This window comes from Clupea harengus, chromosome 7 (assembly GCF_900700415.2).
Source record: "Clupea harengus chromosome 7, Ch_v2.0.2, whole genome shotgun sequence".
Classification (NCBI taxonomy): domain Eukaryota; kingdom Metazoa; phylum Chordata; class Actinopteri; order Clupeiformes; family Clupeidae; genus Clupea; species Clupea harengus.
The window spans coordinates 28499339-28525618 of record NC_045158.1 but is presented as its reverse complement, the minus strand read 5'-3'; the positions used below and the strand labels follow the sequence as shown (position 1 = coordinate 28525618).

Sequence of the window (26280 nt, the reverse complement as noted above, 5' to 3'; positions counted from 1 at the left end):
GTTAAGAAGATTATGTTATTTACTAACTGAAAATTAATTTGTAGTAAATCTGGAAGTGCATTGAACTCCAAATTTGAAAAGTTTAAATTATTTTCCCATATGTGGTGAAATGACCGTAGAGTATAAAGTAAGACAAATGAATACATAATAAATAATTATACTGATGTATACACTGCCTGTGTGTCCTTCATTATATTAATACTGATGTATAGGTCACAGGTTTAAACTGAGACCTTTAACTCCACCCGACACAGGTGGATATAAAACCTCTCCACACTCTACTCCACACAGAAGACCAGGACAGTTTGTTTAAAATAAATATCTTTATTTATTGCCCACACCGAGCAACATGTATAAGGTCTCCCACGCCCTCCCCTACTCAGCTCTCATGGGGCAAAGAACCTCTCACCTTGTCAATGGGGGTGGACATAAGTTTGGGACCCGAGCAGAACAAGTCACACAACACACGTGGTAAACAATTAACAACCTCAAACAATCAGGCAATGCAGACAGTCTACCTAGGGCACTGCGAGGGAAAAGTGAAGGCACTCCACTGCACTCTAAAATACTTGGGCACTGCAATCTATTTCCAAGACCCACTCTGGAACCTAGCTCAACCAGCGCCCCCTTAACTTGGGACCCCCAATGGCGATGGAAATACAGGAGGGGCAAGGAGACAGACACACAATACAGACAACAAGAAAGTTCAAAGAGTGGGGATCGACCCTCGAATCCCCACAAATAAAAGAAAAAAAAGAAAACTGTCCATTAGTGGCTCCCCGCGATGCCACTTCCCTCTGCTAGGCACGGTCCTGGTGACGTCACCCACTGTTCCGCGTCAGCGACCAGGGAAGAAGGGATCCGGCAGTAGATCTGGTGGGCAGCACAGCAGAGAAGCCTGAGGAGTACACAGCCTTCAGTGCTGGTAGCAATGAGAGGCAAAACAAAAAGAGACTAGACAACAGCAGAGTAGAATGGGACACGTTCCTTACTGTTTGGAGCTTAGCTCCAGTTGCACGGTGTATAGCCCCGTCGTCGCCGATCTGCCCAGCTGTCACTGCCTCCTCGTCCCAATCACGAACCGGGAAAACAGCCACTGCTCTCTCCCGTGGAATCAGCAGGCACACAGGCAGGCACACAGGCAGGCACACACACAGGCAGGCGCACACACACAGGCAGGCACACACACAGGCAGGCGCACACACACAGGCAGGCACACACACAGGCAGGCACACACACAGGCAGGCACACAGACAGGACACATAAAACCAGCAGTGCTGCAGACGCACAGAGTGCCAACCTGCACCTAAATCCACCAACCTCCCACACACCAAACACAGGGCCTTTAAAAGAGGATTCAACCTATCCCCACCATGCTCTACCAATCAATGGAATGGGCAGCAGCTGTGTCTCAATCACTGCCAATGCCAATCAAAACAAACAACAAGGCTGACTTCAGTCAGTTCTTTATTGCCACAAGCGGCACACTGCAACACACACGTGTATTTTATGGAGGCGACACAGGACACAAAACACAAGCAGGCCTGAGGTTGCTGTGAAATGTACGCTCTGCATTTCACCCATCCCGGACCGTCCTTCCTCCAGGACGCCCCAGGAGCAGTGGGCAGCTTCTCAGTCACGGACGGACAGGAGAATGTTCTGTTTTTGCTGTTGGGGTTCTTATTGGAGGAAACCCCTTGTGAACATGGGGAGAACATGCAAACTCCACACAGAAAGGCCCAGGAGATAGCCCACCTGAGCACTGAAGGTCTGGGGAGGACCTGCCCCCCAGAGCCAACAGCGCACCATGCGGGAATCGAACCCATGACCTTCTTCCTGCGAGGCGGCAGTGCAAGCACCTGAGCCACCATGCCACTGTGTGGGCAACAGCTGGGCCCAACTCACTACCAATTCACCCTGTGACATATACACTGCCTGTTTGTCCTTCATTATATTAATACTGATCTATACACTGCCTGTGTGTCCTTCATCATATTTATACACTGCCTGTGTGTCCTTCATCATATTTATACACTGCCTGTGTGTCCATCATCATATTTATACACTGTCTGTGTGTCCTTCATCATATTTATACACTGCCTGTGTGTCCTTCATCATATTTCTGAGATAAGGAAAGCAATACAGGAGAGAAAACTCCATACAATAATCTAGTTAGCAATTATTTGTGTGTGCTATTCAGTCAGCTTTAGCATTTGTAAAATGACAAAAATATTTTGTCAGCTATAAAAATGTCCATATGAACGCTTATAGATTGACACAAGTTATTTATCAGAATATCAGGAAGTCACAGGTAATTCAGACATTTCAGAATTACAAACTTAATGACAAGTAGTATTTATTCACTCATAGTATAGGCGCACTGTTCTGTGTCTTTTATCTGCCCTTGAACAATAGAGAGATCGGGTAATCCTGATGTAGAGGGGCTGCCAACACTTGCTTTTGAGGGACATTTGACTCTAACAAAGAACATACCGTATCTAAAAATGTGTTGTCTCCGAAATATCACTTTAAGTCTCACACTTATAAACAAGAGCCAGGCGGCTGGATGTGTAGATCGGAAGTTTATTGCTGTCATCCCGTCAAGTGGACAACAAGGTTAAAAATGATGGTAGCACAACATACTCGACTACCACAAGCTTCCATCACTGATATTTCTGAGCTGTGGTGAGCTCCCTAAAATATATTTAGCCCCAGTGGCGGAAGCAAGGGGAAGCCAGACAGATTTGAGACGTGAACAATACACACGTGAAATCAACTTAATGGAACATTTCACGTCATTAGAAACTGATCATGCGGTCGCACAAATCAACCCTTCCTATGTTTCTGTTGAACTCAGCCACAACAGCCGGTCTAGGTACAGTTATATGGCACTTTTCTTTTGCTGACCATCTGACACAGCTGTTTAAGCGAGGTCTCACCTTCCAGAAGGCATCGTTCCTCTTCTCCTCATCAGAGACATCAAGATCATTGGTGACTTAGATGGACTGCCTAATCTTGAAGAATCTGTCTCGACTGATGGAATTTGATATAACTGGCACCCTTGTCTTTGCCGCCCAGTACATACGGATCATGTACTGGGTACATTGAGTACATGTCGTTCCTCCCCCACTGAGTCTGGTCACCCTGTGACACTTTGATACAAAATGTACTCAATTTCCTTTGAATTTCTGTTGCAGATATTCAATTTTTGTAAAGAAACTGCTGCTTTCTGGCGGTTTATTCAGTTCATAAATGGTGGAAAATGAATGGCCGTATTCTCTACTTGTCAGTGTTTGCAAATAACTTTGTTCTTAACTGACTCAATGGCCTTATCGATATCAATGACAGGAGGCTGTTTGCACGAACACGAACACGCCCACCCAACCAGGAAGTCGTTTCGAAGTTGCACAGCGATTTCAGGCGAAACTAAACTACGCGAAAACCTGTGAAGCATTACACAGCACAAACGGAGAATGGCAGAAGCGGCTCCAAATAACCACGAACTTTTTACATGTTCGATTTGTTTGGATCTTCTTAGGGATCCAGTGACCATTCCTTGTGGACACAGTTACTGTATGGGCTGCATTACGAGCTGCTGGGATCAGGAAGATCAGAAGGGAGTCTACAGCTGCCCCCAGTGCAGACAGACGTTCACCCCAAGACCCGTTTTAAGCAAAAATAATATTTTTGCTGAGCTGGTGGAACAGATCAAGAAGACCAGAATCCAAGCTGCTGCTCCTGTTCCATGTAATGCTGGACCTGGAGATGTGGAGTGTGACGTCTGCACTGGGAGAAAACTCAAAGCTGTGAAGTCCTGTCTGGATTGTCTGGTTTCATACTGTGAAACTCACTACAAAGTTCACAATGACATTATCCCTGGGCGAAAACACAAGGTGGTTGATGCCACAGGCCAGCTACAGGAGAGGATCTGCACCCAACATGAGAAGCCTCTGGAGATATTTTGTCGTACGGATCTAAGTTGTGTTTGTTTGCTCTGTCTGGTGGATGAACACAAAGGCCATGACACTGTGTCAGCCTCTGCAGGGAGGAGAGAGAAACAGGTAAGGACAGGAGTTCTCTTGGTGATAGATTGGACTTGTGTGGTAGGACATGGCTATTGGGTTTCCAACTGGAAGACAGGCTACAGACTCATCCTCTTTAGATTATTATAGAGTGAGGAAGAGAGAGAATAACAATGACATAAAAACACGCCTGTCTAATGAAGTTGTAAAACCAGATGGTTAACTTCAGACTGTCAGCATTCTCATACAACAATGAAAACACATAGTCTAATTAACAGAAATCAGGCAGAGAATCTCCTGTTACATATGAACTGTATCTAAATAATAAATATACATAAAAAACCTAAATTACCATTTCATGTGTTTGTGGGCATTTTGTGATACTTATCTTATTTGACAGTAATTTATATTAAGATGGGCACATCATGGTTTCTGCCTGCAATATTGCTGCACAGTCCTCTCAGAAGAGCCCAGTGATTAGGGTGCTGAAATGGCATTTTGTAGGGTCCTGGGTGGTTGACACTATGACTGAATGACATTACATGGTTATAAACTGCCTAGAGGTCACAGGTCACAGGACATTTTTATCAACTCCACAAGAGAAACTATAAATATGATTAAATATAGATGTACTGCATGTAGTCAGTACATCAGTGTTCCTCTCTCTTTTGCTCCACAAAGACAAGACTTATTTTGTGTTTTTCTCAAGCCTTGTAATAAAACAGCGTCTCACCAATAGGCTATTCAGCAACACTACAGATCACCTCTCAGTCAGCGTCAGTAGCCTAAACAGCTTGTTCTTTCAGGATTGCTATCAGACAATAATAATATTATGATGCCACCATAACTGTTTGTTGTGGATGTGATGTATTCCTTCAACATAGACACACTTGGGGGAGTCCCAGAGTAAAATCCAGCAGAGAATCCAGGAGAGAGAGAAGGAGCTGCAGGAGCTGAGGAAGGCTGTGGAGACTCTCAAGGTGAGTACTGACCAGAGGAGAGGAGGTCAACAGCTGGCTGCTGGAGGAGCCATTTCAGGCTCAATCAGGGCTCTCCTCCAGTCAGCCAGACAGGAGTCTGTAATGCTGAGCCACTTTCCAGCTCCTCTGAGCCACACTGTGGGTACCAGGCTGTGTGGGGGAGCTGAGTGAGTGGGCTGCTTTAGATGGACCCCTCCTCTTTGTGTGTCTCCTAACAGAGCTCTGCACAGACAGCAGTGGAGGACAGTGAGAGGATCTTTACTGAGATGATCCGCTCCATTGAGAGAAGGCGCTCTGAAGTGAAAGAGCTGATCAGAGCTCAGGAGAAGGCTGAGGTGAGTCGGGCTGAAGGACTCCTGAAGCGACTGGAGCAGGAGATTGCTGAGCTGAAGAGGAGAGATGCTGAGCTGGAGCAGCTTTCACACACAGAGGATCACATTCATTTCCTCAAGGTAACTGTTGATGATGGATTATTAGTGCACACAGAATGTTTGAGGGCACTGATTTATGTTGAATATGTTCCTAGGTGGAAATTTATGTTGAATATATTCCCAAATTGAAAATTCAATTGAGATATTGTTGAATATTCTTCAAGGATCTCTACATATCCAGATTGATCCTTTTTCTTCTGATCATATTAAAGTCTATAGCACTTTGAACAGATAACTTACCCCATGCAGTTTCAGTGTCTGTAAAGAATGTTTTGTATTTATCACCCAAAACATTTCAACATGATGAAGACAATTTCATTCTTCAGAAAACTCAAAATCATTATGGCAATTGTTAGGACAGGTTAGGTCACATGGTAGGAAGAACACTGACTGACCGACGGGGCTTGAGTGATGTCACTACCTGTGGCTCATTGATAAAAGCACATCTGCCCTGACTCATGGCTCACAGTTTGTTTGGAGGCACTTGAGGTGCACAGGTGCCTGCCACTCGGCCTCTTTGGTCAGGCCACATGTAGGTCAAGGCAAACCAGTGGCATTTGGACATCCATTTATTTTGGATTCTTTTGGAATTCATAACATCAACCAAAAAACTTCAATTTAAGGAATCACCACATGGGCTTACCCCGCTAGCAGTTAGCCAGCTGGAGAGAGCTGCCTGGCAGGCATTGCTCTCACACACACACACACACACACACACACACACACACACACCTACACTCTCAATCACACACACACACACACAAACACACACACACACACACAGAGGGCTGAAACACACCAAACGCATTTCTAAAAACGTATAGGCTTCAAAATCGCCTTGGTAAAGTGCGGAGGGCAAAACCGGTTGGTTTGCCCGGCGCCTATGAAGCGGAGCTGCGTGCGCAACCTGCCTGGGCCGAGTGTGACATTGATGAGTGGTGCGCCACCGCGCCTTGCGCTGAAAAGTTGAGAATATTTCAACTTTTAAGCGCACCTAAAAAACGCTAGAAAGAGGCAACGTGCGGCGGATAAAAGGTGCACACAGAAGGCGTGCCGTACCATAGGAAACGTTTTTAGGAACGCGCTTGGTGTGTTTCAGCCCAAACACACCTACACGCACAAACACACACACACACACACAAACACATCTACAAACACACACACACACACAAACAAACACACACACACACACACACACACACACACACACACCTACACTCTCAAACACACACACACACACACACACACACACACACTCATCCACTCAAGGTATCATAAATGTACATCATGTAGGGATAGTGTGTGTACATAAGTGAGGCTTTGCTTTAGTTTACGTTGTGAGGAGGGACACAGCTAACATCAGACTAACCCCTAGACAACGCATCTTAGCTGCCAACACTGTCCTTGGTAACACAATCATTTGGAAGCCACATCCAGATGCTGCACACACACGTCAAAGGATGATATCCAGGTTAGGCTTAGGCTGCACCCAGATACTAATAATGTTACATTTAGTTCACATCTCAAACATCAGAAGATATTATCTTAAGAGTCTCGTGTGCACTGTAATAGTTGAAGCTTTTAGTTATAATTAACAAAAAAGGTACGTGATCAACTGAATCAACTGTATTTAAACGTACAACTTACTTATACGTGGATGCTTTTTTTTTGAGAATGTAGCTCTCTCACTGTCTCTCTCTCTCTCTCTCTCTCTCTGTCATCTCTCTCTCCTCGCTGTCATTCTCTCTATCTCTGTGTTTTTTTATTTAGACTTTTCAGTCAGTCAGTGAGACACCTGAGTCTAAAGACTTATCCTGCGTGTCTGTGAACCAAGGCCTCTCTTTTGAGGCTGTGAAGAAATCTGTCTCCTCACTAAAGACGCAGCTGGAGAATTTCTGCAAGGAGGAAGTCATGAAGATATCTGCATCAGGTTAATCACATTACTCACATATGTTTACACGTAATGACTTACTATACTTTCCTTCAGGATTGTACTAATAAGCTTAATGTGATGCTGAACTTCAGGAACCTGTATTTCTCAATAACACATATTTGTAACATATCTTTTGTATGTCGGTGAAGCTGAGATACTCTGCAGGTGTCTCCATGTTTACTTGTCTTAAGAGGGTCTTTAAGATTGAAGAAGCTGGAGACTCATAATGTCTCTCAACAAGAGAACACACATTTACTGCCATCATAAAAACAGGAGGTTGATGCAATGTTGACATTTACACCAGTCAGTGTTATTTCTAATATGATCCTTTCTCTCTCAATAGTGACTGAAGTCCAGGCTATTTTGCCTCCTGAACCTACAACCAGAGAGGATTTCCTACAATGTGAGTTTGACACAAACACATTTTATAGTTTCAGTGGCAATCACATGGTCCTACATGATTCAGCAGTTCAACATTTAATTATGGCTGTTATAGTTCATGGGTAGAGGAAACAGTGTATTTTCCAGTGTCTTTTTCCATTTTCCTAAAATGGCGTTCTAAACGGAAGTTCGGGAGGAGATGTAACGAATTTGCCCCACCCCTCTCATATCAATCACCCACACCTTATTTAAACTCAGTTCTCTGCATCTGCACACACACACACGCACACACACACACACACACACACACACACTTAATTTAAACTCAGTTCTCCTCATCAGCACACACACACACACACTTAATTTAAACTCAGTTCTCCTCATCTGCACACACACACACACACACACACACACACACACTTCATTTAAACTCAGTTCTCCTCATCAGCACACACACACACACACACACTTCATTTAAACTCAGTTCTCCTCATCAGCTGCAGCACTTGCTTTGGCGCTCACTCTCAACCCACCACCTCCCCTTACACCACCTGTCTCCCCTTACACCACCTGTCTCCCCTCACACCACCTGTCTCCCCTCACACCACCTGTCTCCCCTCACACCACCTGTCTCCCCTCACACCACCTGTCTCCCCTTACACCACCTGTCTCCCCTTACACCACCTGTCTCCCCTTACACCACCTGTCTCCCCTTGGTATAGAATGGGGGGTGCAGGCACGGATTCTACATGACTCCTGTCAGCATAGTTGACTCCTGCACAATCCCTGCAAGGCGTTTTAGGTCTTGGCCAAAGACCAGGCCAGACACACTCTTCTGCGTGCATCTCTTACGCACATTTGGAACATGAAGTCATGAACTGCCAAAAACTAGGACAATAAACTGCCATTGATATCCAGCTGATATAAAATATGCACTTGTCCTACGTATGTGGGATCTGTAAAGCTATCAGATCAACGAGTCACACAAACACAGATACATACACACATATACATACGCACACACACTCACACACACTCACACACACACACACACACACACACAAATGTAGACAAACATTCATGCAAACGTGTACAGAATCTCACACGACAACACAAATGCATGACAGTGTGGTTGGGGTGAGTAGGTGAAGGCTGAGAGATTCTACAAGTAGATCAGGTGGAGAGACTACAGCAGCATCCCACAGCGAAGATAGTCTAGACTAGGAGAGGAGGAAAGAGACATTTGTATTTCTCTGTATTTCTCTCTCTCTCTCTCTCTCTCTCTGTGTCTCTCCCACTCTCTGTCTCTCACACACACCCATACAACCAATCACACCTACGGACTTTCACATTTAAAGACACTGGAACACTTTCACACTCCTATATACGAAGGACTCATCTCACACAAAAGGAATCAAATGAAACAAACTCAAATACTTACACACTCAACATCAGTCATTCATACCATGGACTCCCTTCAGACAAACACACACACACTGTCTTTCTCTCTCTCTCACACACACACACACACACACACACACACACACACACACACACACACACACACACACACACACACACACACACACACTCAGACATACTCACTTTTGAATACAGACACTCACACATGTACACCTGCAAAAACAGAATCACACACAAAAACATTCCCTCAGAATAAATCACAGAAATAAATCTCATTCCCCACACGCAAAGAATCATATAAAATAACAACAACAACCACACACAGACACACACACACACACACTCACTCACACATGCACGTATACAGTATACCTAACCCATATAAATACCTAAGTTTGTCCTGTCTTCTCCTCCATCAGACTCCTGTCACTTCACACTGGATCCAAACACAGCACACAGACGCCTCCATCTCTCTGAGGTGAACAGGAGGGTGGAGATGAGAGCTGAGCTCCAGTCATATCCTGATCATCCAGAGAGATTTGATGGGCGGTATCAGGTGCTGTGTAGAGAGGGTGTGTCTGGGCGCTGCTACTGGGAGGTTGAGTGGAGTGGGGAGGATGTTGATATATCAGTCTCATATAAAAGCATCAGCAGGAGAGGAGGGGGTTATGAGTGTGCGTTTGGATGTAATGATCAGTCCTGGAGTCTGGACCGCTCTAGCTTGGGCTCCTCTTTCTGGCACAATAATAAACAGACTAAACTCCCTCTAGTGGCCAGCTCCAGAATAGGAGTGTATGTGGATCACAGGGCAGGAACTCTGGCCTTCTACAGCATCTCTGACACAATGACCCTCCTGCACAGAGTCCAGACCACATTCACTCACACACTCTACCCTGGGTTTTGGCTTAATTGTGTTGGCGCATCAGTGAAGCTGCTGTGATTGAGATGTACAGATGCTGAATCCAGACTACATTCACCCAGCCTCTCTACCCTGGGTTTAGGGTTAGACATTAGATCAGCAGTGAAGCTGTTGTGACTCTGGGGTGGAGCACTGGGGTGACCCCACGTATTGACAGGTGTACCGCACTGGTGTGGTGGTGGTCTGGGAAGAAAACGATGTTCTGCAGACGACATCCGAGGCCAAACTTAAATTGTATTTACAATCCTAAATTGGGATGATGAATAAAATGCAAATAAAGACTGAAAGAAGCAATTTGTTAAATTACCTTTTTTTTGTATTAATTACCTTGATTACACTTTTTCTCAATAGCTTATACACTATAACTGGGCCTGTTAACTAAACATCCCAAACCATGACGCCATCTACCAAAAGACAGACTAATTTCCCAAAACTCTCAACACTATCACCCTGTTTTCACACACGATTCAGATTTGTTGAACTTTTTGTGCAAAACTCTACACACAAATCCCTTCATATATCACTGGCTGCACCATGTGCTCATTCAGTAAACACTGGCATTCAATTTCATGAACTCAAGTCATCACAGCTCAAACCCAACTAACACACAATTCCCCAGGTGGACACACACCAATCAGAACCTCAGGATAGGTAGATTAATGTGCCAATCAGAACCTCAGGATAGGTAGATTAATGGGCCAATCAGAACCTCAGGATAGGTAGATTAATGGGCCATGGGCCAATCAGAACCTCAGGATAGGTAGATTAATGGGCCAATCAGAACCTCAGGATAGGTAGATGAATGGGCCATGGGCCAATCAGAACCTCAGGATAGGTAGATGAATGGGCCATGGGTCACTTCACTTGTGTTGGAACAATGGATCCACAAAGATCACATTTTTTTCATTGGTTTATATTGTTAAATACATGGAAATGATTTTACTGTATTCAACGTTCTTTACATATCAGTTGCATATTTTTTATAGGTTTCAACTTATTTTACTACAGTACATTGACTTCTGAAAATGTCTACATGTGTTGTGTCTTTATATTGTGTTCATCATGTGAAGAGGTTGTTCTGGGGGGAAACCATAAGCGCCTTCACTCATCGCTTTTTTGAATTTATTGACAACCCTAAATTAGGATGATGAATAAAATCCAAATAAAAACAGAATGAAGTCATTAGTTAAATTACTTTGGTTTAGATTACCTTCAGTGAAGCTGCTGTGTCTGACATATCTAGATACTGTTAGCACATACATCTCACACATGAAATAATGAAATAACACATCACTCATACTTAAGGATCTAGCAGCTGGGCCTGAGAATCTTTGATCTTGGGGACATCAACAGACTGAAGCCATTCCCACATCTCTGGACCCCAGCTATTACAATATCTGTACCTCTAGACCTCTGCTGTAACACATGCAGTATCACCACATCAGAAATAAGACATTTTGTGTGAAAGGTTTTGATGAGCTCTGTGTTGCATAACCTCACTCTCCCAAGTGTTTAGTCCCTCTGTTATTGCATACACGTTCTGATATCTGGTTGAGAAAATGTGTTTCTCTGTTTCTTAATTAATACTGTTATAATGAGACCAGTATGTTTTTAAATGTTTCTAGTGCAAAATGGTGAATAAAAAGTTAAAAACTGGCATTCAACATGCATGAATGTACTCTTTTTCTTGGTGTGTGTGTTTGTGTTTGTTTGTTTGTGTGTGTGCGTAGAGCTGAGGGGGGCAGTATGAAGAGGGATAAAGCAATAGTTTTTGAGACCAGCATTTGTGACTGTGAGTGTGTTTGTGAAAGATGCTGAGATGGAGCAGCTTTCACACACAGAGAGGATCACATATTTCCTCCAGGTGACTGATCACTGATTTGAGTAACACTTGTTGTAGCATTTGAGATTGCTGAGTGTCACTAGATGCAGTACAGCTCCCCTGCCCCCAACATACTTTCAACTTCTATGAAGTCTTTATCTCCTGTCCTTGTTTTCTTTCATATTACTTTAAATGTCCACTAGATGGCGACATTATTGCTGCAAGCCAAGCTTTAGTACAATTTCCTTTGAATTTCTGTTGTGGAAATTCAGTTTTTGTAAAGAGGGACAATGACATAAAAGACCGCCTGTCTAATGAATTTATGAAACCAGATGGTTAACTTCAGACTGTCAGCATTCTCATACAGGAATGAAAACACATAGCCTAATTACATTTAAGAGCTATAACATTTTAAAAACTGAAATCAGACAGAAAATCTCCTGTTATATATTAACTGTATCTAGATAATAAATAGAGATTGCTGAGCTGAAGAGAGAGATGCTGAGCTGGAGCAGCTTTCACACACAGAGGTTCACATCCATTTGATCAAGGTAAAAGAATTTGTAATAAATCATCCATGTGAGTTTAGGAGAGGAAAAATGTATATTTTCTACAAGATTGTTTAATTGAATCTTAATAATTGTAACATATCCACATATCTAAACACATGAGTGCATACACACTAAACCAACTGAATTCACCCATCATGTCTGCAGCCTTTGGGAAAACACAGACCTGGCTGAATATTCAGGTGGCCTGCCTCACCTTTTATGTGTTTCTCTCTGTAGAATTTCCTGTCAATCAGAGACTCTCCACGGTCTAAAGACTTACCCAGCATGACCTTCAACCAAAAGCTTCTCTTTTGAGGCTGTGAAGGAATCTGTCTCTGGAGGGAAGGCACTTGGGTGTTTTACTGGTACCATCCCTCTTTCCACTCCTCTTCATAGGTGTTCCAGCTAAAGGTGCCATCCTGGGCATTTTTGCTAGCACTGGAATAGCTAATAATGTTCTTTTAAGGACTTTGTCATATGTGGTGAAGTGACTGAACAGTATAAAGTAACAAATGAATACATAATAAATAATCATACTGATGTAAACACTGCCTGTGTGTCCATCATCATATGTATACACTGCCTGTGTGTCCATCATCATATTTCTGAGATAAGAAAAAAAATCCATACAATAATCTAGTTAACAATTATTTTTGTATGCTATTCAGTCAGCTTTAGCATTTTATAAGATGAATAAAATATTTTGAACCATATGAACGCCTATAGCTCGACACAAGTTATTTACCAGAATGCTTATAGGTGTTTAAAAAGTTGTTTCTCACGCCAAAACGGTTATTATCAGCTATCCTACAGCACCCTCTAGGGGATGATACAGACATGTCAGAAAAAGACACAGGTAATGGGGCAATGACAATTAAAGCTTTTAAAAGGTTATTTTCAAAATGGATGTAATGCATGTTTTTGAAATTGGAACAATGTGTTTAAACTAGTCTTATTTGATAAATAACTTTTCAAAGTGATTACATAAAATGTTTTACTGTATTTTTGGCCGTGCTGGGTCTGTCTCACTCAAACCCTGGTTATAATAAGACTTTGGGTTGTCCCTCTCCCTCCGGTCTACAGGGGGAGCCGTCTTGTCTGGCCAATGTAGCTAGATGGCAGCCGATTGGCGGGACATTTAAAGGAGTTCCTGATGTGAGCTCGGCCTCTTCTCTTCTCTGCTTGCTCTGGTCCTGCAGCTACTGGAGTTGGCTGCAGGACCTTTTCCTCAGCTTCCTCTTCTGCAATGTTACCACTACACATACACTATGCTGATCTGCACTACATTGAGCTTTACTTTTTCTTGCCTCCCATTTACTGACTTTTTTACGTATTTGATTTGATTATTTAATAAACTATCTTTTGAATTAAACCTGAACTCGGTGTGGTCTCCCCATTATGTTATCTCCACGTTGAGCCATGTGGATGTAACAACCACCGAAAAAATGTCAGGTGGCGCAACTAAATATTTGTAAAAAAAAGATATATATATATTTACTACTATTTGAGGAAGTGTTCCTTAGTGTGTACAGTTCCTAACAGATTATTATTTTGTGGTTGTTTTTTGTATTTACAATTTAAGATAATTCCACCCTAGTGCCAGGTATTTCGTAAATGTTAAGGTAGTAAATTGATCACATTTATCAAGGCTATTAAAATAAAAGTAGTGAAGTTATCAAAAACAGGATATAGGCCACAGGGTCACATTCGGTATAGGAATAGGCTATAGTGCAACAGATGGATTAGATAGACTGTAATGGATTGTAAATGTACAACAAGGCACACTCTTAAGTATCATGTTTAAGTTTGATACTTTAATTTAATAGTAAAACATAACACCATTGGAAAGTGTAAATATATCCAAATTCATTCATGAAAAGTAAAGTTTAAAACATTCAAGGCATAGCAACTGGAATGCAACACTACATAACTACACACAAAATAAAAACGTATTGTGATTTAACAAAAAAATAATGTTTGTCAAAACATGAATCAGAAATGTTTAACTGTTTAATTCTTGTAGAGAGCTGATACACCATTTCCGTTGTGGCAACTAGTCCCAGTCTGCATGAGTAAGCCGTGTGTGCCGTGAATGAAGAGGTTCTGGTTCTGATATCATTTTGAGCACATCCTTACAGACAGATCAGAATGACAAACTTAATGACATGATGTGTATTTATTAACTCATTGAAATAGTATAGGCGCACTGTTCTGTGTCTTTTATTTGCCCTTGAACAATGGAGAGATCGGGTAGTCCTGATGTAGAGGGGCTGACATCACTTAATTTTGAGGGACATTTGACACTAACAAAGAACATACCATATCTAAAAATGTGTTGTCTCCGAAATATCACTTTAAGTCTCACACTTATAAACAAGAGTCAGGCGGCTGGATGTGTAGATCGGAAGTTTATTGCTGTCATCCCGTCAAGTGGACAACAAGGTTAAAAATGATGGTAGCACAACATACTCGACTACCACAAGCTTCCATCACTGATATTTCTGAGCTGTGGTGAGCTCCCTAAAATATATTTATCACCAGTGGCGGAAGCAAGGGGAAGCCAGACAGATGTGAGACGTGAACAATACACATGTGAAATCAACTTAATGGAACATTTCACGTCATTAGAAACTGATCATGCGGTCGCACAAATCAACCCTTCCTATGTTTCTGTTGAACTCAGCCACAACAGCCGGTCTAGGTACAGTTATATGGCACTTTTCTTTTGCTGACCATCTGACACAGCAATTTAAGAGAGGTATCACCTTCCAGAAGGCATCGTTCCTCTTCTCCTCATCAGAGACATAAAGATCATTGGGGACTTTGATGGACGGCCTAATCTTGAAGAATCTGTCTCGACTCATGGAATTGGATATAACTGGCACCCTCGTCTTTGCCGCCCAGTACATCCGGATCCTTGGGTATCTAGCAGCTGGAGACTCATAATGCCACTTAATCCTCCTGTGGTGTTTGGGTCAGTGGGACCCATTGTCAATGTTAACTACAAGAAGAAAAAAAAATTCAACCTGAAACTCAATGGCTTTGGATCATTTGTTTTAAAAAGAACATGTTTAACTAAGTCTTATTGATTTCATATTGTATACCCCCCCCCCCACACACACAAACACACACAAACACACACACACACTAATTCATTTTGTAACATATGTTATGTTGGGGTCTGCTGGACCCAGATTTCATAAAGTTTTAAACTGTAGGAGACAGATGCCCTCTGTAATATCTGAAACTCCTAATATCCGGACAGAGTCATATGCAGTTGCAGTCATATTTAAAGCATGGGAATCTTTCCTCTCCCTCCTTTCTGTCACTTGTATTTCAGTTGTTCTCCTATGTTGTTATGCTCGTCTCAATACCATGTACACTTCACTTTAAAACTATTCACACAGTGGGCTTTACAGACGCACACCAGAGCACATGGCTCTTCTGAATGTATGAAGAAGTGGTCATTGAGTACATGTCGTTCCTCCCCCACTGAATATGGTCACCCTGTGACACTTTGATACAAAATGTACTCAATTTCCTTTGAATTTCTGTTGCGGATATTCAATTTTTGTAAAGAGACTGCTGCTTTCTGGCGGTTTATTCAGTTCTGGCGGTTTATGTCAGTGTTTGCAAAGAACTTTGTTCTTAACTGACTCAATGGCCTTATCGATATCAATGACAGGAGGCTGTTTGCACGAACACGAACACGCCCACCCAACCAGGAAGTCGTTTCGAAGTTGCACAGCGATTTCAGGCGAAACGAAACTACGCGAAAACCTGTGAAGCGTTACACAGCACAAACGGAGAATGGCAGAAGCGGCTCCAAATAACCACGAACTTTTTACATGTTCGATTTGTTTGGATCTTCTTAGGGATCCAGTGACTACTAATTGTGGACACAGTTACTGTATGGGCTGCATTACGAGCTGCTGGGATCAGGAAGATCAGAAGGGAGTCTACAGCTGCCCCCAGTGCAGACAGACGTTCACCCCAAGACCCGTTTTAAGCAAAAATAATATTTTTGCTGAGCTGGTGGAACAGATCAAGAAGACCAGAATCCAAGCTGCTGCTCCTTTTCCATGTAATGCCGGACCTGGAGATGTGGAGTGTGACGTATGCACTGGGACAAAACTCAAAGCGGTGAAGTCCTGTCTGGAATGTCTGGTGTCATACTGTGAAACTCACTACAAAGTTCACAATGACATTATCCCTGGGCGAAAACACAAGGTGGTTGATGCCACAGGCCAGCTACAGGAGAGGATCTGCAAACAACATGAGAAGCCTCTGGAGATATTTTGTCGTACGGATCTAAGTTGTGTTTGTTTGCTCTGTCTGGTGGATGAACACAAAGGCCATGACACTGTGTCAGCCTCTGCAGGGAGGAGAGAGAAACAGGTAAGGACAGGAGTTCTCTTGGTGATAGATTGGACTTGTGTGGTAGGACATGGCTATTGGGTTTCCAACTGGAAGACAGGCTACAGACTCATCCTCTTTAGGTTATTATTTAGTGAGGCGGAGAGAGAATAACAATGGCATAAAAAACACGCCTGTCTAATGAAGTTGTAAAACCAGATGGTTAACTTCAGACTGTCAGCATTCTCATACAACAATGAAAACACATAGTCTAATTAACAGAAATCAGACAGAGAATCTCCTGTTACATATGAACTGTATCTAAATAATAAATATACATTAAAAAAAAACTAAATTACCATTTCATGTGTTTGTGTACATTTTGTAATACTTTTCTTATTTAACAGTAATTTATATTAATATGGGCACATCATGGTTTCTGCCTACAATATTGCTGCACAGTCCTCTCAGATGAGCCCAGTGATTAGGGTGCTGAAATGGCATTTTGTAGGGTCCTGGGTGGTTGACACTATGACTGAATGACATTACATGGTTATCAACTGCCTAGAGGTCACAGGTCACTCAGTGAGGGTATAGTTGCAGTGAGGGTGTGTTGGACATTTCTATCAACTCCACAAGAGAAACTATGAATATGATTAAATGAAAATGTACTGCATGTATGGTTCACTGATTTTCTCCACAATGACAAAACTTAGTTTGTGTTTTTCTCAAGCCTTGTAATGAAACAGCGTCCCACCAATAGGCTATTCAGCAACACTACAGATCACCCCTCAGTCAGCATCAGTAGCTTAAACAGCTTGTTCTTTCATGAATGCTATCAGACAATAATAATATTATGATGCCAAAATAACTGATAATTTTGGATGTGATGTATTCCTTTAATATAGACACACTTGGGGGAGACCCAGAGTAAAATCCAGCAGAGAATCCAGGAGAGAGAGAAGGAGCTGCAGGAGCTGAGGAAGGCGTTGGAGACTCTCAAGGTGAGTACTGACCAGAGGAGAGGAGGACAACAGCTGGCTGCTGGAGGAGCCATTTCAGGCTCAATCAGGGCTCTCCTCTAGTCAGCCACACAGGAGTCTGTAATGCTGAGCCACTTTCCAGCTCCTCTGAGCCACACTGTGGGTACCAGGCTGTGTGGAGGAGCTGAGTGAGTGGGCTGCTTTAGATGGACCCCTCCTCTTTGTGTGTCTCCTAACAGAGCTCTGCACAGACAGCAGTGGATGACAGTGAGAGGATCTTTACTGAGATGATCCGCTCCATTGAGAGAAGGCGCTCTGAGGTGAAAGAGCTGATCAGAGCTCAGGAGAAGGCTGAGGTGAGTCGGGCTGAAGGACTCCTGAAGCGACTGGAGCAGGAGATTGCTGAGCTGAAGAGGAGAGATGCTGAGCTGGAGCAGCTTTCACACACAGAGGATCACATCCATTTCCTCAAGGTAACTGTTGATGATGGATTATTAGTGCACAGAATGTTTGAGGGCATTGATTTATGTTGAATATATTCCTAGGTGGAAATTTGAATTCAATTTAGATATTGTTGAATTTCCTTCGAGGATCTCTACACATTCAGATTGATCCTAAAGTCTATAGCACTTTGAACAGATGCCTTAACCCATGCAGTTTCAATGTCTGTAAAGACTTTTTAGTATTCATCATCCAAAACATTTTAACATGATGAAGACAATTTCATTCTTCAGAAAACTACTCAAAATCATTATGGCAATTGTTAGGACAGCTTAGGTCACATGGTAGGAAGAACACTTACTGACAGGCGGGTCTTGAGTGATGTCACTACCTGTGGTTCATTGATAAAAGCACATCTGCCCTGACATCATGGCTCACAGTTTGTTTGGAGGCACTTGAGGTGCACAGGTGCCTGCCACTCGGCCTCTTTGGTCAGGCCACATGTAGGTCAAGGCAAACCAGTGGCATTTGGACAACCATTTGTGTTGGATTCATTTGGGATTCATAACATCAACCAAAAAACTTCAACTTAAGGAATCACCACATGGGCTTACCCCGCTAGCAGTTAGCCAGCTTGAGAGAGCTGCCTGGCAGGCATTGCTCACACACACACACGCACACACACACACACATACACTTACACTCTCAATCACACACACACACACACACACACACAAACACACACACACACACACACAGAGGGCTGAAACACACCAAACGCGTTTCTAAAAACGTATACGCTTCAAAATCGCCTTGGCAAAGTGCGGCGGGCAAAACTGGTTGGTTTGCCCGGCGCCTATGAAGCGGAGCTGCGTGTGCAACCTGCCTGGGCCGAGTGTGACATTGATGAGTGGTGTGCAACCGCGCCTTGCGCTGAAAAGTTGAGAATATTTCAACTTTTAAGCGCACCAAAATAACGCTAGAAAGACGCAACGCGCGGCAGATAAAAGCCGCGCCGTACCATAGGAAACAATGCTTTTGCTAGCGTCACGTTTTTAGAAACGCATTTGGTGTGTTTCAGCCCAAACACACCCACACACACACACAAACACACCTACACACACCTACACTCTCAAACACACACACTAATCCACACAAGGTAAGATCCCACTATCATGAATTTAAATGATGTAGGGATAGTGTGTAGTACGCAGGTGAGGCTTTGCTTTAGTTTACGTTGTGAGGAGGGACACAGCTAACATCAGACTAACCCCCTAGACAACGCATCTTAGCTGCCAAGACTGTCCTTGTTAACACAATCATTTGGAAGCCACATCCAGATGCTGCATACACACATCAAAGGATGATATCCAGGTTAGGCTTAGGCTGCACCCAGATACTAATAATGGTACACTGAGTTCACATCTCAAACATCAGAAGATATTATCTAACTTAAAAGTCTCGTGTGCACTGTAATAGTTGAAGCTTTTAGTTATAATTAACAAAAAAGGTTTGTGATCAACTGTATTTAAACTTACAACTTACTTATACGTGGATGCTTTTTTTTCTCTCTCACTGTCTCTCTCTCTCTCTCTATCTCTGTCATCTCTTCCTCCTCTCTCTCTTTCTCTCTATCTCTGTGTTTCTTTATTTAGACTTTCCAGTCAGTCAGTGAGGCACCTGAGTCTAAAGACTTATCCTGCATCTATGTGAACCAAGGCCTCTCTTTTGAGGCTGTGAAGAAATCTGTCTCCTCACTAAAGATGCAGCTGGAGAATTTCTGCAAGGAGGAAGTCATGAAGATATCTGCATCAGGTTAATCACATTACTCACATATGTTTACACGTAATGACTAACTATACTTTCCTTCAGGATTGTACTAATAAGCTTAATGTGATGCTGAACTTCAGGAACCTGTATTTATCAATATCACATATTTGTAACTTATCCTTTGTATGTCGGTGAAGCTGAGATACTCTGCAGGTGTCTCCATGTTTACTTGTCTTAAGAGGGTCTTTAAGATTGAAGAAGCTGGAGACTCATAATGTCTCTCAACAAGAGAACACACATTTACTGCCATCATAGAAACAGAAGGTTGATGTAATGTTGACATTTACACCAGTGAGTGTTGTTTTTAATATGATTCTTTCTCTCTCAATAGTGACTGAAGTCCAGGCTATTTTGCCTCCTGAACCTACAACCAGAGAGGATTTCCTACAATGTGAGTTTGACACGAACACATTTTATACAGTTTACTTTATTCCAAATCACAAATCAAGTTTCAGTAGCAATCTCATGGTCCTACATGTTTAAGCAGTTCAACATTTCTTTATGGCTGTTATAGTTCATGGGTAGAGGAAACAGTGTCTTTTCCAGTGTCTTTCTCCATTTTCCTAAAATGGCGTTCTAAACAGAAGTTCGGGAGGAGATGTAACGAATTTGCCCCACCCCCCTCATATCAATCACCCACACTTAATTTAAACTCAGTTCTCTTCATCAACACACACACACACACACACACACACACACACACACACACACACACACAGACAGACACACTTCATCTAAACTCAGTTCTCCTCATCAGCACACACACACACTTAATTTAAACTCAGTTCTCCTCATCTGCACACACACACACACGCACACACACACACACACACTTCATTTAAACTCAGTTCTCCTCATCAGCTGCAGCACTTGCTTGGGCGCTCGCTCTCAACCCACCACCTTCCCTTACACCACCTGTCTCCCCTCACACCACCTGTCTTCCCCTCACACCACCTGTCTCCCCTCACACCACCTGTCTCCCCTCACACCACCTGTCTCCCCTTACACCACCTGTCTCCCCTTACACCACCTGTCTCCCCTTACACCACCTGTCCCCCCTCACACCACCTGTCTCCCCTTGGTATGGAATGGGGGGTGCAGGCACGGATTCTACATGACTCCTGTCAGTATAGTTGACTCCTGCACAATCCCTGCAAGGCATTTTAGGTCTTGGCCAAAGACCAGGCCAGACACACTCTTCTGCGTGCATCTCTCAGGCACATTTGGAACATGAAGTCATGAACTGCCAAAAACTAGGACAATAAACTGGCATTGATATCCAGCTGATATAAAATATGCACTTGTCCTATGTATGTGGGATCTGTAAACCTATCAGATCAACGGGTAACACCAACACAGACACAATTACACAATACACACACACACACACAAATGTAGACAAACATCCATGCAAACATGTAGAGAATCTCACACGATAACACAAATGCATGACAGTGTGGTTGGGGTGAGTAGGTGTAGACTGAGGGATTCTACAAGTAGATCAGGTGGAGAGACTACAGCAGCATCCCACAGCAAAGATAGTCTAGACTAGGAGAGGAAGAAAGAGACCTTTATATTTCTCTGTATTTCTCTCTCTCTCCCACTCTCTGTCTCTGACACACACCCATACAACCAATCACACCTACGGACTTTCACATACAAAGACACTTTCACACTCCTATATACGAAGGACTCATCTCACACAAAAGGAATCAAATGAAACAAACCCAAATACTTACACACACTTAACATCAATCATTCATACCAAGGACTCCCTTCAGACAAACACACACTCACACTCACACTCACACTCACACACTCACACACTCAGACATAACCATACTCACTTTTGGATCAGACATTCACACATGTACACAAACTTGTACAGAATCACACGCAAAAACAAATCTCACTTATACGTGAAACATTCCCTCACAGAAGAAATCCCAGAAATATATTGCATTCCCCACACGCAAAGAATCATATAAAATTACAATAACAACAACAACCACACACACACACACACACACACACACACACACACACGCGCACACATGCATGCATGTATATACCTAACCCATATAAATACCTAAGTGTGTCCTGTCTTCTCCTCCATCAGACTCCTGTCACTTCACACTGGATCCAAACACAGCACAGAGAAACCTCCATCTGTCTGAGGGGGACAGGAGGGTGGAGAAGAGAGATGAGGTCCAGTCATATCCGGATCATCCAGAGAGATTTGATAGTCAGCCTCAGGTGCTGTGTAGAGAGGGTGTGTCTGGACGCTGCTACTGGGAGGTTGAGTGGAGTGGGGATGTTTATATATCAGTCTCATATAAAAGCATCAGCAGGAGAGGAGGTAGTGAGTGTGTGTTTGGATATAATGAGCAGTCCTGGTGTCTGGGCCTCTACAGCGTGGGCTCCTATTTCATTCACAATAATAAAGAGACTAAACTCCCTCTAGTGGCCAGCTCCAGAATAGGAGTGTATGTGGATCACAGGGCAGGAACTCTGGCCTTCTACAGCATCTCTGACACAATGACCCTCCTGCACAGAGTCCAGACCACATTCACTCACACACTCTACCCTGGGTTAAGGTGTTTGAGTTCTGGATCATCAGTGAAGCTGCTGTGACTGACATATCTACAGTGCCCTCCACAATTATTGGCACCCCTAGTGAATATGAGCAAAACAGGCTATAAAAAAATATGTCTTTGCTGTTTATCCTCTTGGTCTTTCACTCAAAATATTCACAAAAATCTTGCCTTTTCATTGAAGTAAAACTATTGAAAGAAAAAAAAAACTGTTGACATTAAATAAATATTTTTCCCCAAAACATGTGTGCCACAATTATTGGCACCCCTTAATTTAATGTTTTGTGCAGCCTCCCTTTGCCAAGATAATAGCTCTGAGTCTTCTCCTATAATGTGTGATGAGGTTGGTGAACACATGGCACGGGATCTGAGACCATTCCTACATACAGTATCTCTCCAGATCCTTCAGATTCTTAGGTCAACGCTTGTATACTCGGCTTCAGCTCTTCCGACAGATTTTCTATGGGGTTTAGGTCGGGGGACTGTGATGGCCATGGCAAAACCTTTATTCCGTGGTCGGTGAACAATTTTTGTGTTGATTTTGAGGTGTGCTTCGGATCATTGTCCTGCTGGAAGGTCCAACCACGGCCCATTTTAAGCTTCCTAGAGGGGGCTGTTAGGTTTTTCATTTAATATCTGCTGGTATTTGATGGAGTTCATGATACCATGTCTCCTAACAAGATGTCGAGGGCCTTTGGAAGCAAAACAGCCCCACAACATCAAAGATCCGCCACCATACTTCACATTGGGTATGGGGGTCTCTTCTGTATGGCTATCTTTCTGTCTACGCCAAACCCACCTTTGATGTTTGTTGCCAAAAAGCTTTATTTTGGTCTCATCTGACCATATAACTCGGTCCCATTGAAAGTCTGACTTACATTTGGCAAACTGTAGGCTCTTTAGTTTGTTGTTGATTGACAGCAGAGGCTTTTTTCTGGCAACCCTCCAAAACAATTTGTGGTGATGGAGGTGGCGTCTGATGGTAGTTCTGGAGAGTTTCTGAACCCAAGACTCAATTTACCTCTGCAATTCTCCAGCTGTGATCCTTGGAGATTCTTTTGCCAGTCGAACCATCCTCCTCACGGTGCGTGGGGTCAATTTACAGATAGGTCCTCTTCCAGGCTGATTCTTAACATCTCCTGTCGCTTTAAACTACTTCATTATTTCCATGATAGTGGAAATGGGTATTTTCAACTCTTTAGAGATTTACTTGTGTCCATTTCTTGATTTGTGCAGCTCCACAACTTTCCGTCGCACATTGTCACTGTGTTCTTGGGTCTTTCCCATAGTGATGAATGACTAATGGAATTTGGCCTGTGTCACCTCATATTTGTTCGCCAGTGGAACAGGAAGTCATGGTTGACCTCTTAAGAGTTCCTTATAAAACAGGTGAACTTAAAAATGTAAAACATGACTGGAAATATACTTCAGTTAGATTTTAATTATAAGATTTTTCTAGGGGTGCCAATAATTGTGGCACACATGTTTTGGGGAAAAATATTTATTTAATGTCAACAGTTTTTTTTTCTTTCAATAATTTTGCTTCAATGAAAAGGTAAGATTTTTGTGAATATTTTGAGTGAAAGACCAAGAGGATAAACAGCAAAGACATATTTTTTATAGCCTGTTTTGCTCATATTCACTAGGGGTGCCAATAATTGTGGAGGGCACTGTAGATGCTGTTAGCACCTACATCTCACACATCACATAATTTAACACACCACTCACACTTAAGGATCTAGCAGCTGGGCCTGAGAATCTTTAATATTGGGGACAACAACAGACTGAAGCCATTCCCCCATCTCTGGACCCCAGCTATTACAACATCTGTACCTCTAGACCTCTGCTGTAACACATGCAGTATCACCACAGCAGAAATAAGCCATTGTGTGTGAAAGGTTTTGATGAGCTCTGTGTTGCATAACCTCACTCTTCCAAGTGTTCAGTCCCTTTGTTATTGCATACATGTTCTGATACCTGGTTTTATATGACAACCACAATATTGTGTACCATGTCAGTAAATCTTAATGAGACTATTCATCCAACAATTGACGCCCAATGAAATGTATTCCTCTGTTTCTTTATTAATACCATTGTAATGAGACCAGTATGTTTTAAAATGTGTTCCTCTGTTTCTTTATTAATACCATTGTAATGAGACCAGTATGTTTTTAAATGTTGCAAAATGGTGAATAAAGAGTTATAGACTGGCATTCAATGGGCCCTAATGTACTCTTTTTCTTGATTGTATTGCTGTATACATGCAATTGAATTTAATTTAATTTAATTGAATTAAAGCAAAGGCTCACCTACGTACTACACCCTATCCCTACATGATGTAAATTCATGATAGTGGGATTCTACCTTGAGTGGATGAGTGTGTGTGTGTGTGTGTGTGTGTGTGTGTGTGTGTGTGTGTGTGTGTGTGTGTGTGATTTATTTCAGAAGTATTTTTGTTAAATGTATTGAAATTCCTTCATCATCCCGATAGCAATGAATAAATTAAATGCTTTGACGAAGAAAAAAACAATCTGTTATCTGTGTCAGCTGCAGTGCTGGAAAAAGCCAGTCCAATCACTTTATTGATCCCAGATGACTGATGATTGGATGAACTACCAGCACTACCTGTGCCAATCTGCCTTAGAGAGGGGGTTCGCTTTTTAATCAGCATGTGGCATCAGGAAGGACATGCCACTGGCACCCTGTAACAAGATAAGCATGCCACTGCCAGGAGGAGGGATAATCAAAGTCAAAGAGTTTATTGTCGCATACACCAAATTGCTTCAGCGCAGCGAAATTCTTAGGACTTGGCCAGCAACATCTACGCAGTAGACAGTAGATAGTAGATACAGATAACAAAGTAACATAGTAACATATACCAAAAAATAACATTTAACACTATAACACTATAACATATAACATATAGAGAGACTCACGCTCTAAGGCTCTAAAAAGGCCCCAAGCTGTTTTTGAATGGATGAGTAAATAAGTAAAAATTCTGGAGAAGACTTTTTGGTTTGTGTGTTTGGCGTTGGGTTCACCTACTGGATGGACGGAGAGCCCAATGATGACTATGGTGTGTGTGTGTGTGTGTGTGTGTGTGTGTGTGTGTGTGTGTGTGTTTGGCGTTGGGTTCAGCTACTGGATGGACGGAGAGCCCAATGATGACTATGGTGTGTGTGTGTGTGTGTGTGTGTGTGTGTGTGTGTGTGTGTGTGTGTGTGTGTGTGTGTGTGTGTTTGGTGTTGGGTTCAGGTACTGGATGGACGGAGAGCCCAATGATGACTATGGTGTGTGTGTGTGTGTGTGTGTGTGTGTGTGTGTGTGTGTGTGTGTGTGTGTGTGTGTGTGTGTGTGTGTGTGAGTGTGTTTGGCGTTGGGTTCAGGTACTGGATGGACGGAGAACCCAATGATGACTATGGCTATGAGGACTGTGTGGCCACCTATCCCACAGTGAACCCCCTGAAGAGCTGGAATGACCTCACCTGCACACAACTACTAAAGTGGATCTGTGCCAAAGGGCCTCAGCCAGTAGCAGCTAGTCTGGAGAGCTAGTGTGGATTTAGCAATGAGCAAAACTAAGCTTGATGGCATTTCGGTAGCTATGTTAGGGGA

At 42.8% G+C, this 26280-nt stretch overlaps 2 protein-coding genes across 2 annotated transcripts; both read left to right on the top strand.

Annotated features, from left to right (window-relative positions):
* Positions 1–3467: 3467 nt before the first annotated feature.
* Positions 3468–10683, top strand: LOC116217891 (tripartite motif-containing protein 16-like). The gene is made up of 6 exons (XM_031571050.2): positions 3468–4061; positions 4907–5002; positions 5221–5454; positions 7204–7363; positions 7710–7769; positions 9589–10683. Exons 1-6 carry the CDS (start codon positions 3474–3476, stop codon positions 10107–10109), a joined length of 1659 nt encoding a protein of 552 aa, XP_031426910.1. The 5' UTR covers positions 3468–3473; the 3' UTR covers positions 10110–10683.
* Positions 10684–16073: 5390 nt separating this feature from the next.
* On the top strand, positions 16074–22705 carry LOC116221157 (tripartite motif-containing protein 16-like). Its single transcript, XM_031571043.2, has 6 exons — positions 16074–16859; positions 17726–17821; positions 18040–18273; positions 19897–20056; positions 20403–20462; positions 22191–22705. The coding sequence occupies exons 1-6, from the start codon at positions 16272–16274 to the stop codon at positions 22703–22705; spliced, it is 1653 nt and encodes a 550-aa protein (XP_031426903.1). The 5' UTR covers positions 16074–16271.
* The last annotated feature ends 3575 nt before the right edge of the window (positions 22706–26280 follow it).

What these genes read in the sequence shown, in the direction of transcription:
- LOC116221157 (XM_031571043.2), top strand. Translation starts at nt 16,272, where the DNA reads ATGGCAGAAGCGGCTCCAAATAACCACGAACTTTTTACATGTTCGATT. An exon ending in CAGGGAGGAGAGAGAAACAG is followed by an intron (nt 16,860 to 17,725) that starts GTAAGGACAGGA and finishes CCTTTAATATAG; the next exon opens with ACACACTTGGGGGAGACCCA. An exon ending in AGGCGTTGGAGACTCTCAAG is followed by an intron (nt 17,822 to 18,039) that starts GTGAGTACTGAC and finishes GTCTCCTAACAG; the next exon opens with AGCTCTGCACAGACAGCAGT.
- LOC116217891 (XM_031571050.2), top strand. Translation starts at nt 3,474, where the DNA reads ATGGCAGAAGCGGCTCCAAATAACCACGAACTTTTTACATGTTCGATT. An exon ending in CAGGGAGGAGAGAGAAACAG is followed by an intron (nt 4,062 to 4,906) that starts GTAAGGACAGGA and finishes CCTTCAACATAG; the next exon opens with ACACACTTGGGGGAGTCCCA. An exon ending in ATCACATTCATTTCCTCAAG is followed by an intron (nt 5,455 to 7,203) that starts GTAACTGTTGAT and finishes TTTTTTATTTAG; the next exon opens with ACTTTTCAGTCAGTCAGTGA.